The sequence below is a fragment of the Phyllobates terribilis genome, unplaced genomic scaffold (genome assembly GCF_046119375.1).
Source record: "Phyllobates terribilis strain yellow unplaced genomic scaffold, ASM4611937v1 Scaffold_2__4_contigs__length_985480577, whole genome shotgun sequence".
Classification (NCBI taxonomy): domain Eukaryota; kingdom Metazoa; phylum Chordata; class Amphibia; order Anura; family Dendrobatidae; genus Phyllobates; species Phyllobates terribilis.
The window spans coordinates 885,391,462-885,414,414 of record NW_027362762.1 but is presented as its reverse complement, the minus strand read 5'-3'; the positions used below and the strand labels follow the sequence as shown (position 1 = coordinate 885,414,414).

The window sequence follows — 22,953 nt, the reverse complement described above, 5'->3', positions numbered from 1 at the left end:
CCCCTACAAACCATTATGAGTTCTGGCCCCTACAGACCAGTTAGATGCTCCTAATCAACTCGTTACCTGCATTAAAGACAGCTGTCTTACATAATCACCTGTATAATAGACTCCTGTCCACAGACTCAATTAGTCAGACTCTAACCTCTACAACATGGGCAAGACCAAAGAGCTTTCTAAGGATGTCAGGGACAAGATCATATATCTGCACAAAGCTGGAATGGGCTACAAAACCATAAGTAATACGCTGTGTGAGAAGGAGACAACTGTTGGTGCAATAGTAAGAAAATGTAAGAAATGCAAAATGACTGTCAATCGACATCGATCTGGGGCACCATGCAAAATCTACTACTACTGACTACTTCACTGCATCAATGGGAAAATGGATGGAGCCATGTACCGTAAAATCCTGAGTGACAACCTCCTTCCCTCCTCCAGGACATTAAAAATGGGTCGTGGTCGGGTCTTCCAGCAAGACAATAACCCAAAACATGCAGCCAAGGCAACAAAGGAGTGGCTCAAAGAGAAGCACAGTAAGGTCATGGAGTGGCCTAGCCAGTCTACAGACCTTAATCCCATAGAAAACTTATGGAGGGAGTTGAAGCTCCGAGTTGCCAAGCAACAGCCTCAAAATCTTAATGATTTAGAGATGATCTGCAAAGAGGAGTGGACCAAAATTCCTCCTGACATGTGCGCAAACCTCATCATCAACTACAAAAAACATCTGACTGCTGTGCTTGCCAACAAGCGTTTTACCACCAAGTATTAACTGTTTGCCCGAGGGATCAAATACTTATTTCTCACTGCAAAATGCAAGTAAATGTATAAATTAGATACAATGTGATTTTTCTTGATTTTTTTTTTTTGGGATATTCTATCTCTCAATGTTAAAATTAACCTACCCTTAAAATTCTAGACTGTTCATGTCTTTGTCAGTGGGAAAACTTACAAAAACAGCAAGGGATCAAATACTTATTTCCTTCACTGTATATTTGCACTGTCATCAAGATATCCACTGCAAGTATGTGCTATTTGGGGAATACCAATGTGTAAAATATACAGCCATAACCTACTAATTATAACGGACTATGTTAGGCATTCCCACAACTATCTTTCTCACACCACAGCGCAACTGAGAATTTGTGGGCCACTGTCAAGTACCACTCTAGACGGTGACCTAATGTGCAGCTGATGATGCTTGTGGTCTGTTAAGATCCATTTTAATATCGAATAATTTTATATTTATTCTTAATAAAGGTTACTTTTTATTCACATCTTTTCTCCTTTTCCTCTCCCAATATTTCAGTGAATTGTTGGTGGTGCACACCTGTGAATACATGTTGAACGACATATGACTAATCTTTTCTAAAATGCAGCAGTACGGGCACAAAAATATAGCTCTAATGTGAATAGCACCTTAGTCATAGTCAGAGGACGCACGTCTTGGTAGAACATTACTTTTATTCTCTATGTAAAAACATATGTGACATAAAATTGCCTATAAAACATTAAATAAAGTAAAAAACATTGTGTGTGAATAAACAGCCGAAGGCATCAGTCATGAAGCACCTGAAGGATTTCTCTCAGGATTTCATTATGAGTGACCTATCTTTACGAAGAGCTATTGGTATCCAATCAGTGGTGGGCATTCTCCCAGCGATGGGCCAGAGACCTCTGAGGGTATGTACACTAAGTCTTTGCTGAGCTCTTGGAGCAGAAAACTCCTCCAAAATATGTGTGGACATAGCATGAATTGGTTTTCGAGGGAATACTCTATTGAAGTCCCTTGACTTGTACATGTTCTGGACGCTCCTTGACTTCTGGAGCCAATCACTGGGTGGTAATGCCTATGTGAATGGCATGGGCTACTCACCCGAATGATTGGCTGCAGTGGTCATGTATACTGTAGTCATGATGTCACTACTGCAGCAAAGAACAGAGCAGTGATGGAGGTGCAGCACTGGAGTAGGGGGAGTGTGAGTAACTGATGAGTTTGATATTTTCAATGATGGTTCTTGGTAAATAAAAATATTCCCCATAAACCCCTTTAATTGGAAAACTGTAACGCCCTACACAGCTGCGACTAAGTAGATGATAATGTGTGGGCATACAGCGCAATGCAAGCTGTAGAGAGGTGGCAGCATTCTCATGAGCGTCGATCCACCATTAAACAGTAGATCCCGCGGGGTTACCGGGTGTCAGATCTTCACCAATTTGGCATTACTAGCCTATCCTAAAGTGATACCAGACTTTTTAAAAACATGGACAGCAGCAGCAACACAACATCTTGCATGGGTTTCTCTTCTTGTATTTAACAGCTAGCTTAATCTTTTCATTGGTCTTCTGGATATATTCCTCCGTGTTCATTACAGCCCTTTCTATGTTGTTTAAAGTCTCTCCTTGCTCTTCTACTAAAATAGAAACTTGGAGAAAAATGTCTCTTAAGTCCTTGATCTGATTCTCTAAAGTAATCAGTTCTTTGTGTCTCTGCTCGATCTCGTTCAGCTGTCCTTTGGTAATTTTGTCTTCGTGGAGGAGGTTCTCGTTGAAGACATCCCATTTGCCCTGTTCCATCATGTTGTTCACCTCCCCCTCACTGACTTCTTTGCCAGCAACCTCTAGTTGCCTTACGATGAATTTCTTACAATTGGCCTGCTTGCTGGTAATTGCCTCGTTATAGCGGAACATTACGGATTGGAAGCTCCGGAACAAGGCGGCATGGTGAATTTTTAGGACCCTGGTAAGACTGGATGATGATCCTCTCTCGGTTTCTGCCTTCTGAGCCTGCAGTGCTAAAGTGTCCAAGTGCCTTTTTATGCCCTCGGCTTGGACCTTAATTTCCTGCGTTATGTTGCTCTCCTTTTTTAGGACACTGAATCTTCTCATGGAGGAGATGAGAATTTTTTGCTGTTGTCCAAACTTAGTCACATTTTCTGATAGATCTGTGATACAATTTTGAAGTTTCCTTATTTCATGCAAGTAGCCCTCCATGATGGGCTCTCGCTCAAAGACCACAGCTTGTGGCCGGATGACTACAGCGTCTTCTCCATCCGGCTCTTTTGCCTTAGACTCTTCCAGGTGTTTTGCTTTTTGCATCAGCTCGTGAAGACGATCCTTCATCTTAAATACTTCTTGGTGTTAAAGGGCTTGAGTTCTAGAAAACAATGAAAACAAAATGTGTTACTAAATGCTTCTTGCAACAGGACCTCCTTAGGTTTTGGAAGTTTTTCACATTATAGGCATACATGGGATACAATGTCCATAGGCTGTCATGGTAAAGAAAAGCAATTATTATGTTTTTTGTTTTTCTGACCCAAATACCATTTGTATTGAAAAGCGGTGTCTACAACTCTATTCGGCATGCCAAAATCATAACCCAATGAAGGTCGGATGACATTTTTTAGACCACAGTCTGTTGCATAGAGTGGGAGCTTTTCCTAGCATATATGCCAAACAGGGTATATTTTTTATGTGGATTTTGAAGCAGATTCTGCTCCATAACCTCATTGCATAAACGGCATAAAGGAAGTCTGTGAGCCTTGGAAGAGATGTAGCCTCAATAAAAATCGCACCTTAAGACGCAAATTCATAAAGTAGTTTAGACCAGTTTTCTTAAAACTGCCTGAAATGTTGCATCGGTTTTGCAACTTTTGCCATTTTTACAGCAGTCCCGTCTCCAAAATCGCCCACCAAATTCATCAAAATTTACTGCACAAAATTGGTATAAATTGCAAAAAGAACTGGCATACATTTCTTTCAATGGCGCTTTTTACTCCAGTATACACTTCGGGGAATGAGTGTCCTCGTCGCTACCTTCATTCTGTAGAAAGTTGAGTTAAATCAAATATTCTAATTAAGATTTAATTAGGATGCTCGGTGCACCCTTGGTGTGGCTAAACATTCTCTGTGCACTGTTCTGCCCACTGATCATTAGCAGGCGCTCCAGGCCAGCAAGTTCTGTTATCTGCAGAAAAATCTCAGGCAAGCCAGTGCTGCCACACCAGTGAAGGAGGCAGGGGGACATGGAGAACTTTTTAGCCACCCCAAAGGAAGGGGGGTGGGGTTGCTTTACTTCTTGTTCCCCTCCCACGCACGTTTTTTTTTTTTCTTCAGCCTGGATTGCTCCATATTTTCTCACGGACTTAATTGTAAGCAAAAAAAAAAAGTGTCGCATGCAAAAAACAGCAGCTGTTTATAAACAAAGCGTTAGTTTATTCCTCTCTCTACAAGTAACATGTTGGTTTATGATATCCTGGAGGGCGCTGGTGACTCAGAATGAAGTTCAGTTGAAGGGCACGTGAAAGTAAACTTATGAGATATTCTAATTTCACTATGCCAGATATAAGCATAGTCTTCTGCCAAAATACCTCCGGCTGAGAGGCTTCACATCCCTTACTGGGCCTCCAAGCAGGCCTTTTAAAGAGAACCTCTCGAGCTCCATGCTGCCCTAATTACAGCATGAAATACACCCAAATATGGTTTTAAATGGACTCTGTCAACACAGAATGACTGTTCAATCCCAGTACAGGTGCTCGGTGCACCCTTGGTGTGGCCAAATGGTTCAGTGCACCTTCCCACCTGCTTGTTTTTCTCTCTGCCTTTTTCTGGCTCTATAAAGCCAGAGCTAATCAATCAAAATAGAGGGGTGGGATACAGTTTAGTGCATTAATATGGACTCTGTCAACATAGAATGTTCAAACCCAGTACTGGCGCTCGGTGCATCATGGCAGGGCCAAACATTTAAGTGCACCTTCCCATCTGCTTGGTTTCCCTCTATCTCCGCCTCTCTTCTGTGATTAACCGCTCTGGCTTCATAGAGCCAGAGAAAGGCAGAGAAAGATGGAAAACAAGCAGGTGGGATGGTGCACTTAATTGTTAGCCCCGCCATGATGCACCGAGCACCTGTTATTCTGTGCTGACAGTCCATTTAAATGCACTAAACTCCACCCCACCCCTCTATTTTGATTGATTGGCTCAGGCTTTGTAGAGCCAGAAAAGGGCCCTTTTGAGCTGAGTTTCACTCGTCAGACATTCACGGTCCAAGTGGGGACTGAACCCAGGTCTACTGATGCGAACACAACAGCCTCCTTGTCTGCGGAGACCCCCAACAGGTCTAAACTTCGTTGTCTGTATTTGGACTGCATATTGGATTTAAGGTCCCCATACACAGTAAGCTAAAGTCAGCCAAACCTGCCGATGGTTTAAGGCCAAATTTACATGTCCATGAAGCATGGACGAGGCTGTTGAGTTTGGGTCAGTAGAGCCGCGGTCAGGCCATGAATCGCAGTTCGTACTCAGACTGTGATATACGGACATTCAGATTCAGCAGTTTTCGTGGGGGCCTCCTGACTCTTCCGGGACTGATGTCAAGGCCGAGAAGGAACAAGTTGTCTGAAGTTCAGCGGCTTATCTATTTATTCTCATAAGAGATGAGAGAAGCGGCTCATACAGAGAACACAAGACGCATGGCTGAGCATTCCTGTGTATGGGGGAGATGGGAGAAACAGTTATCTGATATGAGTGGGGCTCTGTAATGCTGCAGCCTCTCAGCCTCGCTCAGTGGGATTGCCTAGTCCATACATGTCAAACCTGGCTTGCAGGGTGGTTACTATGTGGGGCCCATTATTCTGTATGGAGCACTATGTGGGGCCCATTATTCTGTATGGAGCACTATGTGGGGCCCATTATTCTGTATGGAGCACTATGTGGGGCCCATTATACTGCATGGAGGACTATGTGGGGCCCATTATACTGCATGGAGGACTATGTGGGGCGCATTATACTGCATGGAAGACTATGTGGGGCCCATTTGACCCTCTGCGTGTTTAAGTTTTGACAACCCTGGCCTAGTCCTTTCCTATAGCAACCAATCACATCACAGCTTTTATTTCTTTTAGTGCCCTTGAAAAATGAAAGCAGTGCCATGATTGGTTGCCATGGGCGACCAATACCATATTTATGATTCCTCTGAGGCCCCCAGAGAAATCCTTTTGTGTTCAGTATAGAGGGCTCCTGTCAGTGTCTCATGTTGCCGGTGGTTAGGGCAGCGGTGATCACTGACTGGGTACTTCAGTCACAGTAATACACAATCTGTCACACAAACTGGCAGCCATGTTGCTACCCCTCTGAGGCCTCACTGGGAGTGCTGAGGTAACAGAAGAGTCGCTCAGCTATCACTGTGGAAAGCGATGCAAAGGGTGGTCCCTGCCTCTGAGGCTCCATAGCAGACCCCCATTACACAGACTGTCGGATATTACTACTGAGCCCCCAATAATTACAGCTTATTCTCTAGAACTACTAACATAAGGAGCTGGTAAAGCTTATTTCTGCCTTAGTGTCTGGCGCCATCATGGCATCTTATCTACTGAAGCTTTGTGCACTATAGAAGGGCGTACCTACAATATCCGACCTGGCCAACAGAAATACTGGCTGCGATGCCCATAGCAACCAATCACAGACCAGCTGGTATTTTTTAAACTGGTCTGGAAAAATGAAAGCTGTGCTGTGATTGGTTGCTTTGAGGCAAGAAAGCAAAGTTGTTGTTTTAGTTGGAGCCCAGAATGTACCATAAGGTGCTAATGGGCAGAGCCGAGGTGTCACGTGTGCATGCCTAACTGGCATCATAGGAGAATAGGAAACAGCGTACAAGAGCAGTGACACATGTATGGAGAGGGACATACAGTGGTCTAAAAGAAGTCATCTTGGCAGCATCATGGAGTTCAGTTGTTGCCAGCAGTAGTGTTGTTGCTAAAATCCTGTACATATCGGAGTATAGCCCTCGCCATGCACGTCTAATACCGGCTGTGTAACACAGCTGGCAACTGCTAGTAACAGCAGCGACCAGAGCCATCATTGCTGTTTAACCATGTAAATACTGCTGCCATTCTCTTAACAGCTGCTTTTAACCAGTGCGATCCCGTTGAAAGCCAGTTTTGGCCCCTATTTGCCCTCAGCAACACAATTGGCATACTATCAGTGAGGTTATTAAAGGAGGTGTCCACTACTTTCACATTGATGCCATATCCATAGGATAGGGCATCAATGTATGATCGCCGGGGTCCCGCACGCGGCACCCACGCCGACCAGCGGTTAACGGTGGCGGCCGGAAGTGCTTACCTGCGGTGCTTGGCCATCAAGTTGTAGTGGCCGGCGCTTGTTACTGCACATCGGCCTCCTATTCAATTGAATGGGAGGCGGATGTGCAGATCCCCGCTGCACCCACTACAGATGGACGGCCAAGCACCGCAGGTAAGGACTTCCGGCGGGCGTCCGCTGGCACCGATAACAACTGATCGGCGGGGGTGCCGCGTGCGGGACCCCGGCTGATCATACGTTGATGCCCTATCCTATGGATATGGCATCAATGTGAAAGTAGTGGACACCTCCTTTAATGGTCTGAGGATTGTTCTGCCACACTGAATGAACTTGGCCATGCAATTCATCAAGATCCGCTGCTGGCAGCTCCCTTTCTAATATGCTTGATGGGAGACACGTCTGGAGGTGCTGCAGCCATGGTAGCACCTGGAGGCAACACAGGCTGCTCACAGCAGCACCAGCAACATGCTGACTAGCATTGTCATTTTGAAAAACAGCTTCTGGGACACTTTTAAAAAATCAATGTAATGTTCGGCTATTCTACATGATATCACCCCAATCCATAATTCCAGACGTAGGACCAATGTGACATTCCCTTGTGGCATGGCCCCCGTGGTCTCCATATAGAGACCGGAGGCTGGGATGGAGATCTATCCTCTTCAGCAATGAGTCCCACTTTTGTCCTGGACTCGTAGCTAGAGAATGGTCTGGCGACCACATGGGTAGAACTATTAAGATGTTTCACAAGGGAATGCCACAGCGGTTCTGCTCACGGGGATCATGGTGTTGGGTGGAATAATGTATGGCCACCCAAGCCCTTTATTATTCATTGCAGATAACTATTCAGCAATACATTTGGTGGTGAAACGAATGGTACAGCCATTTGTTCAAAGTGTCCCAGTTGCCGTGATTCAACACAATATCGCCAGGCCACAGGAAGCTGCCATCAGCGACTCTTGATGAGTTGCCCAAGTGCATTCAGTATGACAGAACATTCCTCAAACACTAATAGCCTCATTGATAGCAGCCAAGTGTGGGAATTTCTGTAGATAAAAAAAAAAAAAGAACAAAGCCACAATTGTTTTTTTTTTTCATTTTGCGCTTAAAAAAAACAAAAACCCTCCAATATGGCTATGTTGACGCAAAAATAAAAAGTTTGGGCTCTTGGAAAAAGGAGAGGAAAACACAAAAATGCAAAAACAGAAAATAACCATGTAGGGAAGGAATTAAGACTTAATATATATATTTTAAAACTTTTATTTATTTACTTTTTTAACTTTCACTTTATAGTCTACTTAGGGGACGTGATCATTTGCAATACCACAGTATATATAAGAGATTGCTATCTCCTGTGCAGCCCATCCTGTGGAAGTACAGAGTTGGCAGCAGTGGAGGCCTCCAGCATGCCCCATCCATTGGCACCCCACAATTGTGCAGTGTGGGGGGGAGGGAGGTCCATGGTCCCTGGAATGGTCGTGTGACAGTCGTTCCATTTAAATGCAGTAGTCATTTGAGATTCACAGCAGCGTTTAAGTGGTTAAAAAGTCACTATCAGAACTAGCACAGCCGACTTGCTCAGCTCCTGAGCCCCCTCAATACAGCTGCACCCAACGTGTGATGTTAGGGTTAGAAATATCACCTGTCCACAGGATAGGTAATACTTTGTGGGCTTGTGGATGTCCAACTACGGAGACCCCCACCGATCCCTAGAACGAGGCTCTGATATGCTTCATTAGAAGGAGCGCAGCCCCTACCTTCCCTGTAGGATTATTGGGGATTGCCACCTGTAACCGGCAGACTCCTAGTGGCTGCATACGGGCTACCATCCCATTCAACGTGACATTACACAGCCCCATTCTCTAGATCAGGGGAAGTTCCAGTGTTCGTGCCCCCAGCACCCAGATTATCACCTTTCCTGTAGATAGTTGATAACTTTTAGAGTTTGGAATAACCCTTTAAAGTAGTACATTTATTAGGTGGTCCTTTACCATGGTCCTTTTAGCTGCTATCGTACTGAGTTGCGTCCTGTCTATAGTGTCTTTAATTGACTCTGAGATTCAAGGATGTTTTGTCGGCAGCACATTATTCCTGTATTAGAGGATGTGCTGCCGATAACATGTGCCTGCCGTATGGGGACAGAATGATTGCTTTGATAGTTCTGGCCCTATACAATTTTTGGATCCCTGTATTAATAGGGCTGTAAGCGATCAGCGTAACGTAGGGGCATAGACCCTGATTCCAGCAATGTCCCTTATTGGGCTGCTTGCTGTAGTTTTCATAAAATCCCTGTTTTATCAGCAGGAGATACTCACTAGAGGACTATAAACCTGCTGCCATGTAATCCTCCATATTCATGAGTTCTATATAACCTCGCCCCCACCACTGATTGACCACTTTCTATATACACTGTGCATAGGCAGAAAGCAGCCAATCAGTGGTGTGGATGGGGTTATACATAGCTCCACATTCAGAGAACTGGTAGATCAGCAGCGAAAAACTATGATTTTATGAAAACGGCAGCAAAAGCCAAGTGAGTGAAATATAGCTGGAATCAAGGTCTCTGCCCCTACATTATGCTGTTTCCAGATATGGTAACAAAAACCTGGTGGCAGATTAACTTCAGTCAGCTCTTGTTTATGTGCAGAAATTTCTCATCTAAATGGATTTTTAGTTTTGTAAGTACATTTAGTTGCGTACCCACCTAGTAGTGTAACTCTGCAATTGTAAGAATCGCATTGACCCTAGCGCCTACACAATCATAATACAACATCACTGGGACCTGGGATCGGCTGTGTAGTGTCTGATGGGCTTGTTATCCTACAATAGTCAGACATTATGGATTATTTCTAAAAACACAAGTGATGATCCTGAGCCGCACACATGCATCACTTGTGGCTTGGCCAGTATCTATGTATCTATTGGGCTACCATGCAGTATACTTGTATTATTCATTGTTATAGCTGTTCCATTTTATTGATAGCATTAATTATGATGTTCTTCCATAACACAACACAAAAAAAGGGATACCAACATGTGGGTCCCGCAGAGGCCACAAGGAATAGGATATAGGTGACTACAGCCCTCTGTATACATTGGGGGCACACAGGAGCTGTTCTCAGCCCTATCTGCAGATACATCGTGCCCTCTGTATACATTGGGGGCACACAGGAGCTGTTCTCAGCCCTATCTGCACATACATCGTCCCCTCTGTATATATTGGGGGCACACAGGAGCTGTTCTCGGCCCTATCTGCACATACATCGTCCCCTCTGTATATATTGGGGGCACACAGGAGCTGTTCTCGGCCCTATCTGCAGATACATCGTTCCCTCTGTATATATTGGGGGCACACAGGAGCTGTTCTCAGCCCTATCTGCACATACATCGTCCCCTCTGTATATATTGGGGGCACACAGGAGCTGTTCTCGGCCCTATCTGCAGATACATCGTGCCCTCTGTATACATTGGGGGTACACAGGAGCTGTTCTCAGCCCTATCTGCAGATACATCGAGCCCTCAATATACATTGGGGGCACACAGCAGCTGTTCTCAGCCCTATTGCAGATACATCGTGCCCTCTGTATATATTGGGGGCACACAGGAGCTGTTCTCAGCCCTATCTGCAGATACATCGTCCCCTCTGTATATATTGGGGGCACACAGGAGCTGTTCTCAGCCCTATCTGCAGATACATCGTCCCCTCTGTATACATTGGGGGCACACAGGAGCTGTTCTCGGCCCTATTGCAGATACATCGTTCCCTCTGTATACATTGGGGGCACACAGGAGCTGTTCTCAGCCCTATTGCAGATACATCGTGCCCTCTGTATATATTGGGGGCACACAGGAGCTGTTCTCAGCCCTATCTGCAGATACATCGTCCCCTCTGTATACATTGGGGGCACACAGGAGCTGTTCTCGGCCCTATCTGCAGATACATCGTCCCCTCTGTATACATTGGGGGCACACAGGAGCTGTTCTCAGCCCTATCTGCAGATACATCGAGCCCTCTGTATATATTGGGGGCACACAGCGGCTGTTCTCAGCCCTATCTGCAGATACATCGTCCCCTCTGTATATATTGGGGGCACACAGGAGCTGTTCTCGGCCCTATCTGCAGATACATCGTCCCCTCTGTATACATTGGGGGCACACAGGAGCTGTTCTCAGCCCTATCTGCAGATACATCGTCCCCTCTGTATATATTGGGGGCACACAGGAGCTGTTCTCGGCCCTATCTGCAGATACATCGTCCCCTCTGTATACATTGGGGGCACACAGGAGCTGTTCTCAGCCCTATCTGCAGATACATCGTTCCCTCTGTATATATTGGGGGCACACAGGAGCTGTTCTCGGCCCTATTGCAGATACATTGTGCCCTCTGTATATATTGGGGGCACACAGGAGCTGTTCTCGGCCCTATTGTAGATACATTGAGCCCTCTGTATACATTGGGGGCACACAGGAGCTGTTCTCGGCCCTATTGCAGATGCATCGAGCCCTCTGTATATATTGGGGGCACACAGCGGCTGTTCTCAGCCCTATCTGCAGATACATCGTCCCCTCTGTATATATTGGGGGCACACAGGAGCTGTTCTCAGCCCTATCTGCAGATACATCGTGCCCTCTGTATACATTGGGGGCACACAGGAGCTGTTCTCAGCCCTATCTGCAGATACATCGAGCCCTCTGTATACATTGGGGGCACACAGGAGCTGTTCTCAGCCCTATCTGCAGATACATCGTGCCCTCTGTATATATTGGGGGCACACAGGAGCTGTTCTCAGCCCTATCTGCAGATACATCGTCCCCTCTGTATATATTGGGGGCACACAGGAGCTGTTCTCAGCCCTATCTGCAGATACATCGTCCCCTCTGTATACATTGGGGGCACACAGGAGCTGTTCTCAGCCCTATCTGCAGATACATCGTCCCCTCTGTATATATTGGGGGCACACACGAGCTGTTCTCAGCCCTATCTGCAGATACATCGTCCCCTCTGTATATATTGGGGGCACACAGGAGCTGTTCTCAGCCCTATCTGCAGATACATCGAGCCCTCTGTATACATTGGGGGCACACAGGAGCTGTTCTCAGCCCTATCTGCAGATACATCGTCCCCTCTGTATATATTGGGGGCACACAGGAGCTGTTCTCAGCCCTATCTGCAGATACATCGTCCCCTCTGTATATATTGGGGGCACACAGGAGCTGTTCTCAGCCCTATTGCAGATACATCGTCCCCTCTGTATATATTGGGGGCACACAGGAGCTGTTCTCAGCCCTATTGCAGATACATTGAGCCCTCTGTATACATTGGGGGCACACAGGAGCTGTTCTCGGCCCTATTGCAGATGCATCGAGCCCTCTGTATACATTGGGGGCACACAGGAGCTGTTCTCGGCCCTATTGCAGATACATCGTCCCCTCTGTATATATTGGGGGCACACAGGAGCTGTTCTCAGCCCTATTGCAGATACATCGTCCCCTCTGTATATATTGGGGGCACACAGGAGCTGTTCTCAGCCCTATTGCAGATACATTGAGCCCTCTGTATACATTGGGGGCACACAGGAGCTGTTCTCGGCCCTATTGCAGATACATTGAGCCCTCTGTATACATTGGGGGCACACAGGAGCTGTTCTCAGCCCTATCTGCAGATACATCGTTCCCTCTGTATATATTGGGGGCACACAGGAGCTGTTCTCGGCCCTATTGCAGATACATCGAGCCCTCTGTATATATTGAGGGCACACAGGAGCTGTTCTCGGCCCTATTGCAGATGCATCGAGCCCTCTGTATACATTGGGGGCACACAGGAGCTGTTCTCAGCCCTATTGCAGATACATTGAGCCCTCTGTATACATTGGGGGCACACACGAGCTGTTCTCAGCCCTATCTGCAGATACATCGTTCCCTCTGTATATATTGGGGGCACACAGGAGCTGTTCTCGGCCCTATTGCAGATGCATCGAGCCCTCTGTATACATTGGGGGCACACAGGAGCTGTTCTCGGCCCTATTGCAGATACATCGTCCCCTCTGTATATATTGGGGGCACACAGGAGCTGTTCTCGGCCCTATTGCAGATGCATCGAGCCCTCTGTATATATTGGGGGCACACAGGAGCTGTTCTTTGCCCTATTGCAGATACATCGTCCCCTCTGTATATATTGGGGGCACACAGGAGCTGTTCTCGGCCCTATCTGCAGATACATCTTATCCTAAATACAATGCATAGTATACTCATCCTCCCCTGGAGGTCCGCAGCCTTTCACACTCCACCTCTTGTAAAAACTACAACTCCCAGCATTCCCTAGCTGTCATGCTGTCAGTGCATGCAGTGAGTTGTAGTGTTACAGCTGGAGTGCAGTTTGCATGTGGTGTAATTTGTATTATTACTTATATTGGCACGTCACAGGGAAACAAATCCTCCTCATACCCCCGGTAATGGGGGCTTACTGCTGAAGGCTATTCCATGCACAGGTGTAGTAGCGTATGATAACAGAACTGGCGAGATGTTACTGATTATGGGGTCAGGATAGTTTTTCTATTGGTTATTCCCCTACAGTCGCCCTCGCTGGCCTTAAGTGGCTGACAAAAGGGAACAATAGTTTGTATTGCGTATAGATAAGGTAGAGCTTTAGTTCACTTCTCCAGAAATATGTTGTATTGTGTATTTTTCTGTGCAGATTAGTATGACACTGAGTCAGTATACGAGGAGCCTGGCTCTCTTACCTCCGGGAGCTCGTCCTCAGTTTGTACAGTGTGGATCCATACTGTCAGTCACCGGCTCCCTCTGGTCCTGCTGGGTCCCGGGCCAGTGCTTTCCATCAGGCACATATCACACAGCGAGAACTATTAGTGAGCCAAGTAATCTGCTCCTAACAAGGCTGCGCTGGGTATACAGAGGAGTGGCAGCAGCCTATATACAGAGGAGTGGCAGCAGCCGGTGTACAGCCAGTCAGCGCTCAGCAGCCTCCATTGTCTGCTGCTTACAAGGAGGAATGTTGTTGTTCTACTTCCATGTAAACTCCGGCCGGCACATGTAATTCCTGCCACCTCTACTATCTGCTTATTTGCATGTATGCAGATGGAGCAGAGCTTATTATAGCACAGCTCCCTGTGAAGCCATAATGTGGACATCAAATAGGACTGCAGATTAATGATCAACACAAAAATACTTTTGTCCCTGACTTTTTATCTTTAAGCTTTTTTTTATTTCTTCTTTCTTTTTCTTCTTTCTTTTCCTTCTTTCTTTTCCTTCTTTCTTTTTCTTCTTTCTTTTTCTTCTTCTTTCTTTTTCTTCTTCTTTCTTTTTCTTCTTCTTTCTTTTTCTTCTTCTTTCTTTTTCTTCTTCTTTCTTTTTTTTCTTCTTTCTTTTTTTTCTTCTTTCTTTTTTTTCTTCTTTCTTTTTTTTCTTCTTTCTTTTTTTTCTTCTTTCTTTTTTTTCTTCTTTCTTTTTTTTCTTCTTTCTTTTTTTTCTTCATTGAACATATTTTGTACTTGTTGTTTTGTATATGTGTTTTTATGTGCTATAGAGAATACTCAGAGCATGTTGCGGGAAAAAAAAACCCCACACAAATGATTGCAAAAATGTGATAAACCCAAACCGGGAAGGCTTCACACCACTTCTCTGTGATGTCCATGATGTATCCGTTGTATTTCATCCACTGGGTTTCCATTTATTTTTACATTTTCTAACCAATGGGAGCCGGGTTCTGTGCTCTTCCTCCGGCTCTCCTGGGCTCCTCTGATGCCCCTGTAACGTACGTTACCTTGTAGGCCTCCAGGATGGCAGCATTCATGTGCAGGCTGAGGAAGTTCGCCCCGTCCAGCTGCCACAGTGCCGTGGAGTGCCATTGTTACACCAGAACAGAAACATCATCAAATAAATCCTGACCGAGCCTTTGACCTATAAGGGGGAGCCCAGCATTACAAAATGAGTGTTACAGGTAGATGTATGAGTAAATCCCCGGTCTAGCTCTGCTACATCTGTGCTGTATTGTACCTGTCAAAGGATGTTTATGGAAGTAGGAAGCCTGCCATATTCACGTACTAGTGTGCTTTTAAGAAGTAGTTAATGGGCATTTATTCTGAGAAGACATCTAGCAGACCGGTTGTGCTGGTTTGTGCTCTGACAGTTATGTGTCGGGGTGAGAACAGGGGAAGGGTTTGTGCCCCGTGGTGGCCCAGATGCCAGCCATCATCCACAGGGGATGAAAAGTGTTTTTTTTTTCTTTTTTCTTAGCTCTCTTATATAGCACCATCATATTCCACAGTGTGTTACAGGTATCATCATTGCTGTCCTCACAATCTACATTCCCTATCAGTATGTCTTTGAAGTGTGGGAGGAAACGCACGCAAACACTTGGGAGAACATACAAACACCTTGCGAAGCCTGGTGCTAACCACTGAGCCACAGTCAGGCTGTAATTGTATTATTTTTTTTCTAATAGAAAATATGCACATACATACATACAGTACAGACCAAAAGTTTGGACACACCTTCTCATTTAAAGATTTTTCTGTATTTTCTTGGCTATGAAAATTGTACATTCACATTGAAGGCATCAAAACTATGAATTAACACGTGGAATTATATACTTAACAAAAAAGTGTGAAACAACTGAAAATATGTCTTATATTCTAGGTTCTTCAAAGAAGCCACCTTTTGCTTTGATGACTGCTTTGCACACTCTTGGCATTCTCTTGATGAGCTTCAAGAGGTAGTCACCGGAAAAGGTTTTCACTTCACAGGTGTGCCCTGTCAGGTTTAATAAGTGGGATTTCTTGCCTTATAAATGGGGTTGGGACCATCAGTTGTGTTGTGCAGAAGTCTGGTGGATACACAGCTGATATTCCTACTGAATAGACTGTTAGCTGCTTTTTTCTTGCCATAATACAAATTCTAAGTAAAGAAAAATGAGTGGCCATCATTATTTTAAGAAATGAATATCAGTCAGTACGAAAAATTGGGAAAACTTTGAAAGTGTCTCCAAGTGCAGTTGCAAAAACCATCAAGCCCTATGATGAGGACCGCCCCAGGAAAGGAAGACCAAGAGTCACCTCTGCTTCTGAGGATAAGTTTATCCGAGTCACCAGCCTCAGAAATCGCAGGTTAACAGCAGCTCAGATTAGAGACCAGGTCAATGCCACACAGAGTTCTAGCAGCAGACACATCTCTACAACAACTGTTAAGAGGAGACTTTGTGCAGCAGGCCTTCATGGTAAAATAGCTGCTAGGAAACTACTGCTAAGGACAGGCAACAAGCAGAAGAGACTTGTTTGGGGTAAAGAACACAAGGAATGGACATTAGACCAGTGGAAATCTGTGCTTTGGTCTGAGGAGTCCAAATTTGAGATCTTTGGTTCCAACCACCGTGTCTTTGTGCGACGCAGAAAAGGTGAACGGATGGACTCTACATGCCTGGTTCCCACCGTGAAGCATGGAGGAGGAGGTGTGATGGTGTGGGGGTGCTTTACTGGTGACACTGTTGGGGATATTTTCAAAATTGAAGGCATACTGAACCAGCATGGCTACCACAGCATCTTGCAGCGGCATGCTATTCCATCCGGTTTGTGTTTAGTTGGACCATCATTTATTTTTCAACAGGACAATGACCCCAAACACACCTCCAGGCTGTGTAAGGGCTATTTGACCAAGAAGGAGAGTGATGGGGTGCTACGCCAGATGACCTGGCCTCCACAGTCACCAGACCTGAACCCAATCCAGATGGTTTGGGGTGAGCTGGACCGCAGAGTGAAGGCAAAAGGGCCAACAAGTGCTAAGCATCTCTGATAACTCCTTCAAGATTGTTGGAAGACCATTTCCGGTGACTACCTCTTGAAGCTCATCAAGAGAATGCCAAGAGTGTGCAAAGCAGACATCAAAGCAAAAGGTGGCTACTTTGAAGAACCTAGAATATAAGACATATTTTCAGTTGTTTCACACTATTTGTTAAGTATATAATTCCACATGTGTTAATTCATAGTTTTGATGCCTTCAGTGTGAATGTACAATTTTCATAGTCATGAAAATACAGAAAAATCTTTAAATGAGAAGGTGTGTCCAAACTTTTGGTCTGTACTATGTGTGTGTGTGTGTATATATATATATATATATATATATATATATATATATATATATATATATATATATATATATATATATATATATATATATATATATATATATATATATATATATATATATATATATATATATATATATATAGTGCAGACCAAAAGATTACAGGCTGTAACAGTATTTTGCTGTGCATGTATGTGTGCATTTTATATATATAATGCGCACACACATACATGCACAAGAAATACTGTTAGAATAGCACAACTCTTGTCTGCTTATCATTATTTGATGCTTCAGACGTCCATGTCCCCATGACAACACTTCCTGTCTGTACTGCGACACTTTTCTGCCTTGTCCCAGGAGCATTTTTTGGGATACTGACGTAGATGATGATGTGGATTCACTCAGTGTCCTTCAGACAAGGCTGAACTTGGCAAGGACACGAAAGCAAATGTTTTCTATTTTTACATTTCTTATATAGACTTCTGCATTGTCTTAGGGCAGGGGACGGAGTGTCCGGTCCTTCTTTCTGCCTATGTTGCCGTGTTAGAGGTGACTCTGAGTTTCTGGGAGTTGCTTTTTTTCACAGTTATGGGAGGATCATGTCTCCAAGAGTTGGGGATCTGTGATTGGGGGCTGTCTTTAATCTGACATGTTGGGGGGGCTGCTATAACCTCATCCGAGCACCTATTATATCTAGCATCTGCTCCTCTCCTTGTAAGCCACCTGATTATTACACAAATCATACCCTACACAGCGGCCTGTGGCCACGAAGTCTCCTCCCGTGGCCAGCGCCTGCTTGGAGGGCACGGTGTCTCATCCCGGGGCCAGCGCCTGCTTGGAGGGCACGGTGTCTCATCCCGGGGCCAGCGCCTGCTTGGAGGGCACGGTGTCTCATCCCGGGAACAGCGCCTGCTTGGAGGGCATGGTGTCTCATCCTGGGGCCCGCACCTGCTTGGAGGGCACGGTGTCTCCTGCTGGAGGCAGTGGGCACGGTGTCTCCTGCTGGAGGCAGTGGGCACGGTGTCTCCTGCTGGAGGCAGTGGGCACGGTGTCTCCTGCTGGAGGCAGTGGGCACGGTGTCTCCTGCTGGAGGCAGTGGCCACGGTGTCTCCTCCCGGGGCCAGCGCCTGCTTGGAGGCCACGGTGTCTCCTCCCGGGGCCAGCGCCTGCTTGGAGGCCACGGTGTCTCCTCCCGGGGCCAGCGCCTGCTTGGAGGCCACGGTGTTTCCTGCTGGAGGCAGTGGGCACGGTGTCTGCCCCCGGGGCCAGCGCCTGCTTGGAGGCCACGGTGTCTCCTTCCGGGGCCAGCGCCTGCTAGGGGGCACGGTGTTTCCTGCTGGAGGCAGTGGGCACGGTGTCTGACCCTGGGGCCAGTGCCTGCTGGGTGACCTCTGTGCCCTCCTATACAGACTTTCAGTGTTTCTGCATGTAATGATTGTGCTACTATAGAGCTGATTATAGAGGTGTTCTACCTTTATGTGATTTGGGGCGTCTGGTTGCATTGTAGGTTGATAATGATTGAGGGTGAATGTTATTACTAGGAGCCATGGTATGTGTATGTGCTATTAATACTGAGGACAGAGGGCGTCCTGTGCCTGGGAGCAGCGTCCACTATTGGTGCTTTCTATTTAAAGCCATTTTGTAATCAGACATTTGTTATCAGCGCTCGTCAGTACAGCGGGCACAGCGATGGTGGCATTAGCGATTAGCGTGGTGCCCTTTCCAGTGACCCCCGGGTCTGCTGCAGGCAGGACCCCGTGCAGCGGTGACTAGTCCGGCCGTGCAGCCTCCATACATCACTTGTTGTTGAGGATGAGATGTTTGTGGTTTCAGGGCTGAGTCTGTGAGTCGCTGACCGGCTGATCACATACTGTATGATGAGGTGTCAGGAATGAGGACAGTTTCATTCTCCTTTATGACCACATGTGAAGTGAGAAAACAAAAACCCGCATGGCTTTGTCATGTATATTGTGAGACGCACACTGACATTGCTTATGGTTTATATGGTGGGATACAGGACACCACCAGGAGGAGCAGCCCAAACCCATCCAGATAAGAGGAGACAACACTACTTACCGGAGACACGCGAGATTCCTGCCCAGAGACTACGTCCCATTTTATAAGTGTTCACTTCCAACATTAAGTGTATAAGCCGTCACTATCCGATGGGTGGGGGTCGGACTCCTGGGACTCCCTATGTGATGGTGGGTCAACGGGGCTCTAACCAGCAGGATATAGCGCTGTACATTGTGGAGTGGCAGTGGCAGGTACTGCCGGTCAGTCCTATTAAAGTGAGTGGGACTGAGCTGCAATACCAGGCACAAACACTACAAAATATATGGCGCTGTGTCTGGTAAACAATGGAGGCGATCCGGTGCTCAGTGCAATAAGCTGATTGATGGCGGCACTGAGGATCAACCCCATTATTGATCTTACATTGATGGCCATGAAATCAATATATTAAAGTCTCATTAATAATAGTCTGAACTACGTGCAGCCGCCATGAGCAATGGCTGAGCCGCTCACTGTATGCTCCATGTCTGCGGAGAGCTCCTGTGCTCCCTCTAGTGGGGATCCGCACAGATGAAAATCTCTCAGGAAACTGCACAGACTTACACCTAATAATGTCATCAGGATTCATGATGGCGTCTCATGTTATAGAGCAACTACATGGCGATGTACGGTCACATGTGGGCGACTGTAAACCAGCGGGATCAGCACTACAATCTCATATATACATAAGGTTGTAGACACATTTAGGATCATTACATACAAATCTTGGATTTCTTCATCCACTGGAATAACCTGTGAATGGTTCTGCTTTTTACACCTTGAAGCCCTATAGTCTCCAGGATCTTTATTGTGAAAATGCTCCTGTCTGGAATATAAATCCATTTTCTTTTTAACCCTACAGTTTAGCAAATAAACAGGATCGGGAGGGAGCGATGGCAGAAGCGGATATCATAGAGTTTCTTTCACTGGAAAAATTGGTGAATGACAACAAATGCTTATGTCAAATTGTGAGTATCCCGTATACCAACATCAGCGGCCATGGGTGCCAGTCCCAAATATATTTGGTATTATCATGTCTGATCTGTCAAAAATAACATTTCTTTAAACAGTATGGTAAACTTGGTCTCGCTGTAATTGTATTGACCTCATGGATCATATTGGTAGGTTATCTTTAATACACAGTAAACATCATAAAAACCAATGGTGAACTTACTTCTTTTTTACACCATTTGGATTTTTTTTCCCCCCCAGTTTGCAGCACATTGTGTAGAAGAATGAATGGCGTCATTCACAATTACGCAGCGTCTCACATAAAACCACATGAGTGGAAAAATGTGAATATTGCAAAAACTAAGTCACCTGATCTTGAAAGGGTTAATTATTAGTAGGAACTATGAAGCTCCCCCTAGTGGTGGCTGCAGATGGGCACACTGCATCTTTCATATCTATGTCCATTTATTCAGAATTGGGCAAAAGTTGTCAGAATCCTTTGATTTTTGGCCAGTGATGTTATGTGTATTGGAGAAAACGTGAGCTTCCCACGTCTCCATGTAATGTACTTGTCCTGGGACCATAGGTGGGTGCCAGATCCTGCTGTTGTGGAGCAGCAAAAACGTGAGGGCATAGAAAGGGATTTTTAGCGCAGACACCATTAATAGGTTAAAAAGCCTTTATTTGTAATCCAAAAAACTCAAAGGCAACATGATGGGTGCAAAATCTGACGTAACAAAGGTCTTCTTTAACCATCTAATACATATAACATCTATTTATGACTTCCAGCTGTCACTCAGGGATAAGATGATGGGGCATGTTAGATTTTAACCTTTTATTCCAGCAGGAAACGAGATGAGAACAGACAATTCCTCTTTTCACGTCGCAGATTGTCACATTAGCATATAGGGGTTCTGCAGGCATACCTTTAAAACAGGACATCAGCATCAGATTGGTGGATGTCCTTCACCCGACAACCCACCAGTTAGCTGTTAATTCGTATGGTGGAGGCCGGATGTGAACATTGAACATAGTAGCGCTGCACTGCTCCACTGTGTGTAGTGGCCTCTGCTGGGTGCTGCAGATCTTTGAGCTGATGTGCAGCAGCGGCTACATATTGAGCGGAGCTGTGCAATGCTGCTCTCCTCAGTGTTTACAACAAATAACAGTTGATCAATGTGGGATATGGATGACCTATCCAAAAGACAGGTCATCAATATCGCCTGACCAGAGAACTCCACTAAAGGGGACCTGTCGGCAGCATTTCACATCTCAAACTATTTACATGCCCATCTAGCTCTTTCAAAGACAAAGTCCAGCAATACCTTTTACATGGCCAGTCTGTTCCTCCATTACTGAGAAATCAGCGATTTGAATCGATATTCCAGTGAGGCTGAAGATCTAGGGTAGACCTGAAGCCTCTGTCACTCCAGCTCTAATCCCCTCCTAGGGCCTCCTCTTGCTTTGCTGACAGTGGAGTCAGTGGAGCACCTTCCTTTCCAATACTTTGAGAGCGTTGATGATGGGTGATGTCACTAATCCCGGATTCTGACACCTGGAAACAATCCTGTACTTTCCTGTAAGATAATGACTTGATCCCTGCACATAGGTCCTGTTGTGTTACTTCTGAGATATAAATCCTCAGGGATCTGCTGATGTCGATGAATAGGTTCTTCAGGTTGCAGTAAATTATTTTTTGCTCTCCCTCTTCTTGATGTTTAGGAGCCTTGTTCTGCAGTTCTAGGCTATGGGAAAAAAATTGACGGACATATAAGAAAAGGTCTGCACTGGTTGCTAGAAGTCATAGCAAAAGATTTTGAAGCACTACATGAACGGGTTCAGAAGGAGACCACCGAACAGCGAGCCCAGGAGGAACAGGACAAGCAGAAGATAGCCGAGCGGGTCAAGAGACTGCGCGAGGAACGGTAATGAACCCCACACTGTGAGGGTAAACTTCATGGAGTGCCACCATAATCCGCAGCCATTGCTGGCAGCCTGTTCACACAATGTCTGACATGTACTTTACGATACTACAGACATGTACGCTGTGACGTGCCCATTAGTGATGAGCGAGTATGTTCGGTTAACCCTTTCGCCGAGTATACTCGGCCGAGCACCGAGTATTTATAGAATGCTCGGGCTTTAAGTTTTCGTCGCTCCGTGAACATGATTTGCGACTGTTTGACAGATTTAATACATGTGATGAATGCTAGAAAAACAGGCATTCCTCACATGTATTAAATCTGTCAAACAGTCGCAAATCATGTTCACGGAGCGACGAAAACTTAAAGCCCGAGCACGCTGTAAATACTTGGTGCTCGGCCGAGTATACTCGGCGAAAGGGTTAACCGAACATACTCGCTCATCAATAGTGCTCATACATGGCGTTCATTTATGCCATTTGTGTCCTTTTGTCATATGTTTGACGGGTTTGTCTGGATACCAGGTTTGTTTAAAGCATCTGTGTAAATAGTAACTAAATCTCCGAGAGGTTCAGAGCTCGGTAGACAGGAGCTCGCCGAGAGGTTCAGAGCTCTGCAGGCGGGAGCTCGCCGAGAGGTTCAGAGCTCGGCAGTCGGGAGCTCACCGAGCGGTTCAGAGCTCTGCAGGCGGGAGCTCGCCGAGCGGTTCAGAGCTCGGCAGTCGGGAGCTCGCCGAGAGGTTCAGAGCTCTGCAGGCGGGAGCTCGCCGAGAGGTTCAGAGCTCGGCAGTCGGGAGCTCGCCGAGCGGTTCAGAGCTCGGCAGTCGGGAGCTCGCCGAGCG

The 22,953-nt window shown here is 45.9% G+C and overlaps 2 protein-coding genes across 3 annotated transcripts in view; one reads left to right on the top strand and one right to left on the bottom strand.

Moving 5' to 3' along the window:
- ARL13B (ARF like GTPase 13B) overlaps positions 1–22,953 on the top strand; it is a 61,085-nt gene that overhangs the window by 18,589 nt on the left and 19,543 nt on the right. For both annotated transcript variants that reach the window (XM_073668179.1, XM_073668178.1), the window contains exons 5-6: positions 20,102–20,207; positions 21,913–22,115. In XM_073668179.1, the coding sequence (XP_073524280.1) occupies positions 20,102–20,207; positions 21,913–22,115 (309 nt within the window). The remainder of the gene's footprint in view (positions 1–20,101; positions 20,208–21,912; positions 22,116–22,953) is intronic.
- STX19 (syntaxin 19) lies at positions 1,444–14,121 on the bottom strand. The gene is made up of 2 exons (XM_073668177.1): positions 13,833–14,121; positions 1,444–3,154 (listed from the first exon to the last, which is right to left on the bottom strand). Exon 2 carries the CDS (start codon positions 3,118–3,120, stop codon positions 2,254–2,256), a length of 867 nt encoding a protein of 288 aa, XP_073524278.1. The 5' UTR covers positions 3,121–3,154; positions 13,833–14,121; the 3' UTR covers positions 1,444–2,253.

Bases quoted from the DNA above. Each gene is read 5' to 3' on its own strand.
- STX19 (XM_073668177.1), bottom strand. From the start codon at position 3,120: ATGAAGGATCGTCTTCACGAGCTGATGCAAAAAGCAAAACACCTGGAA.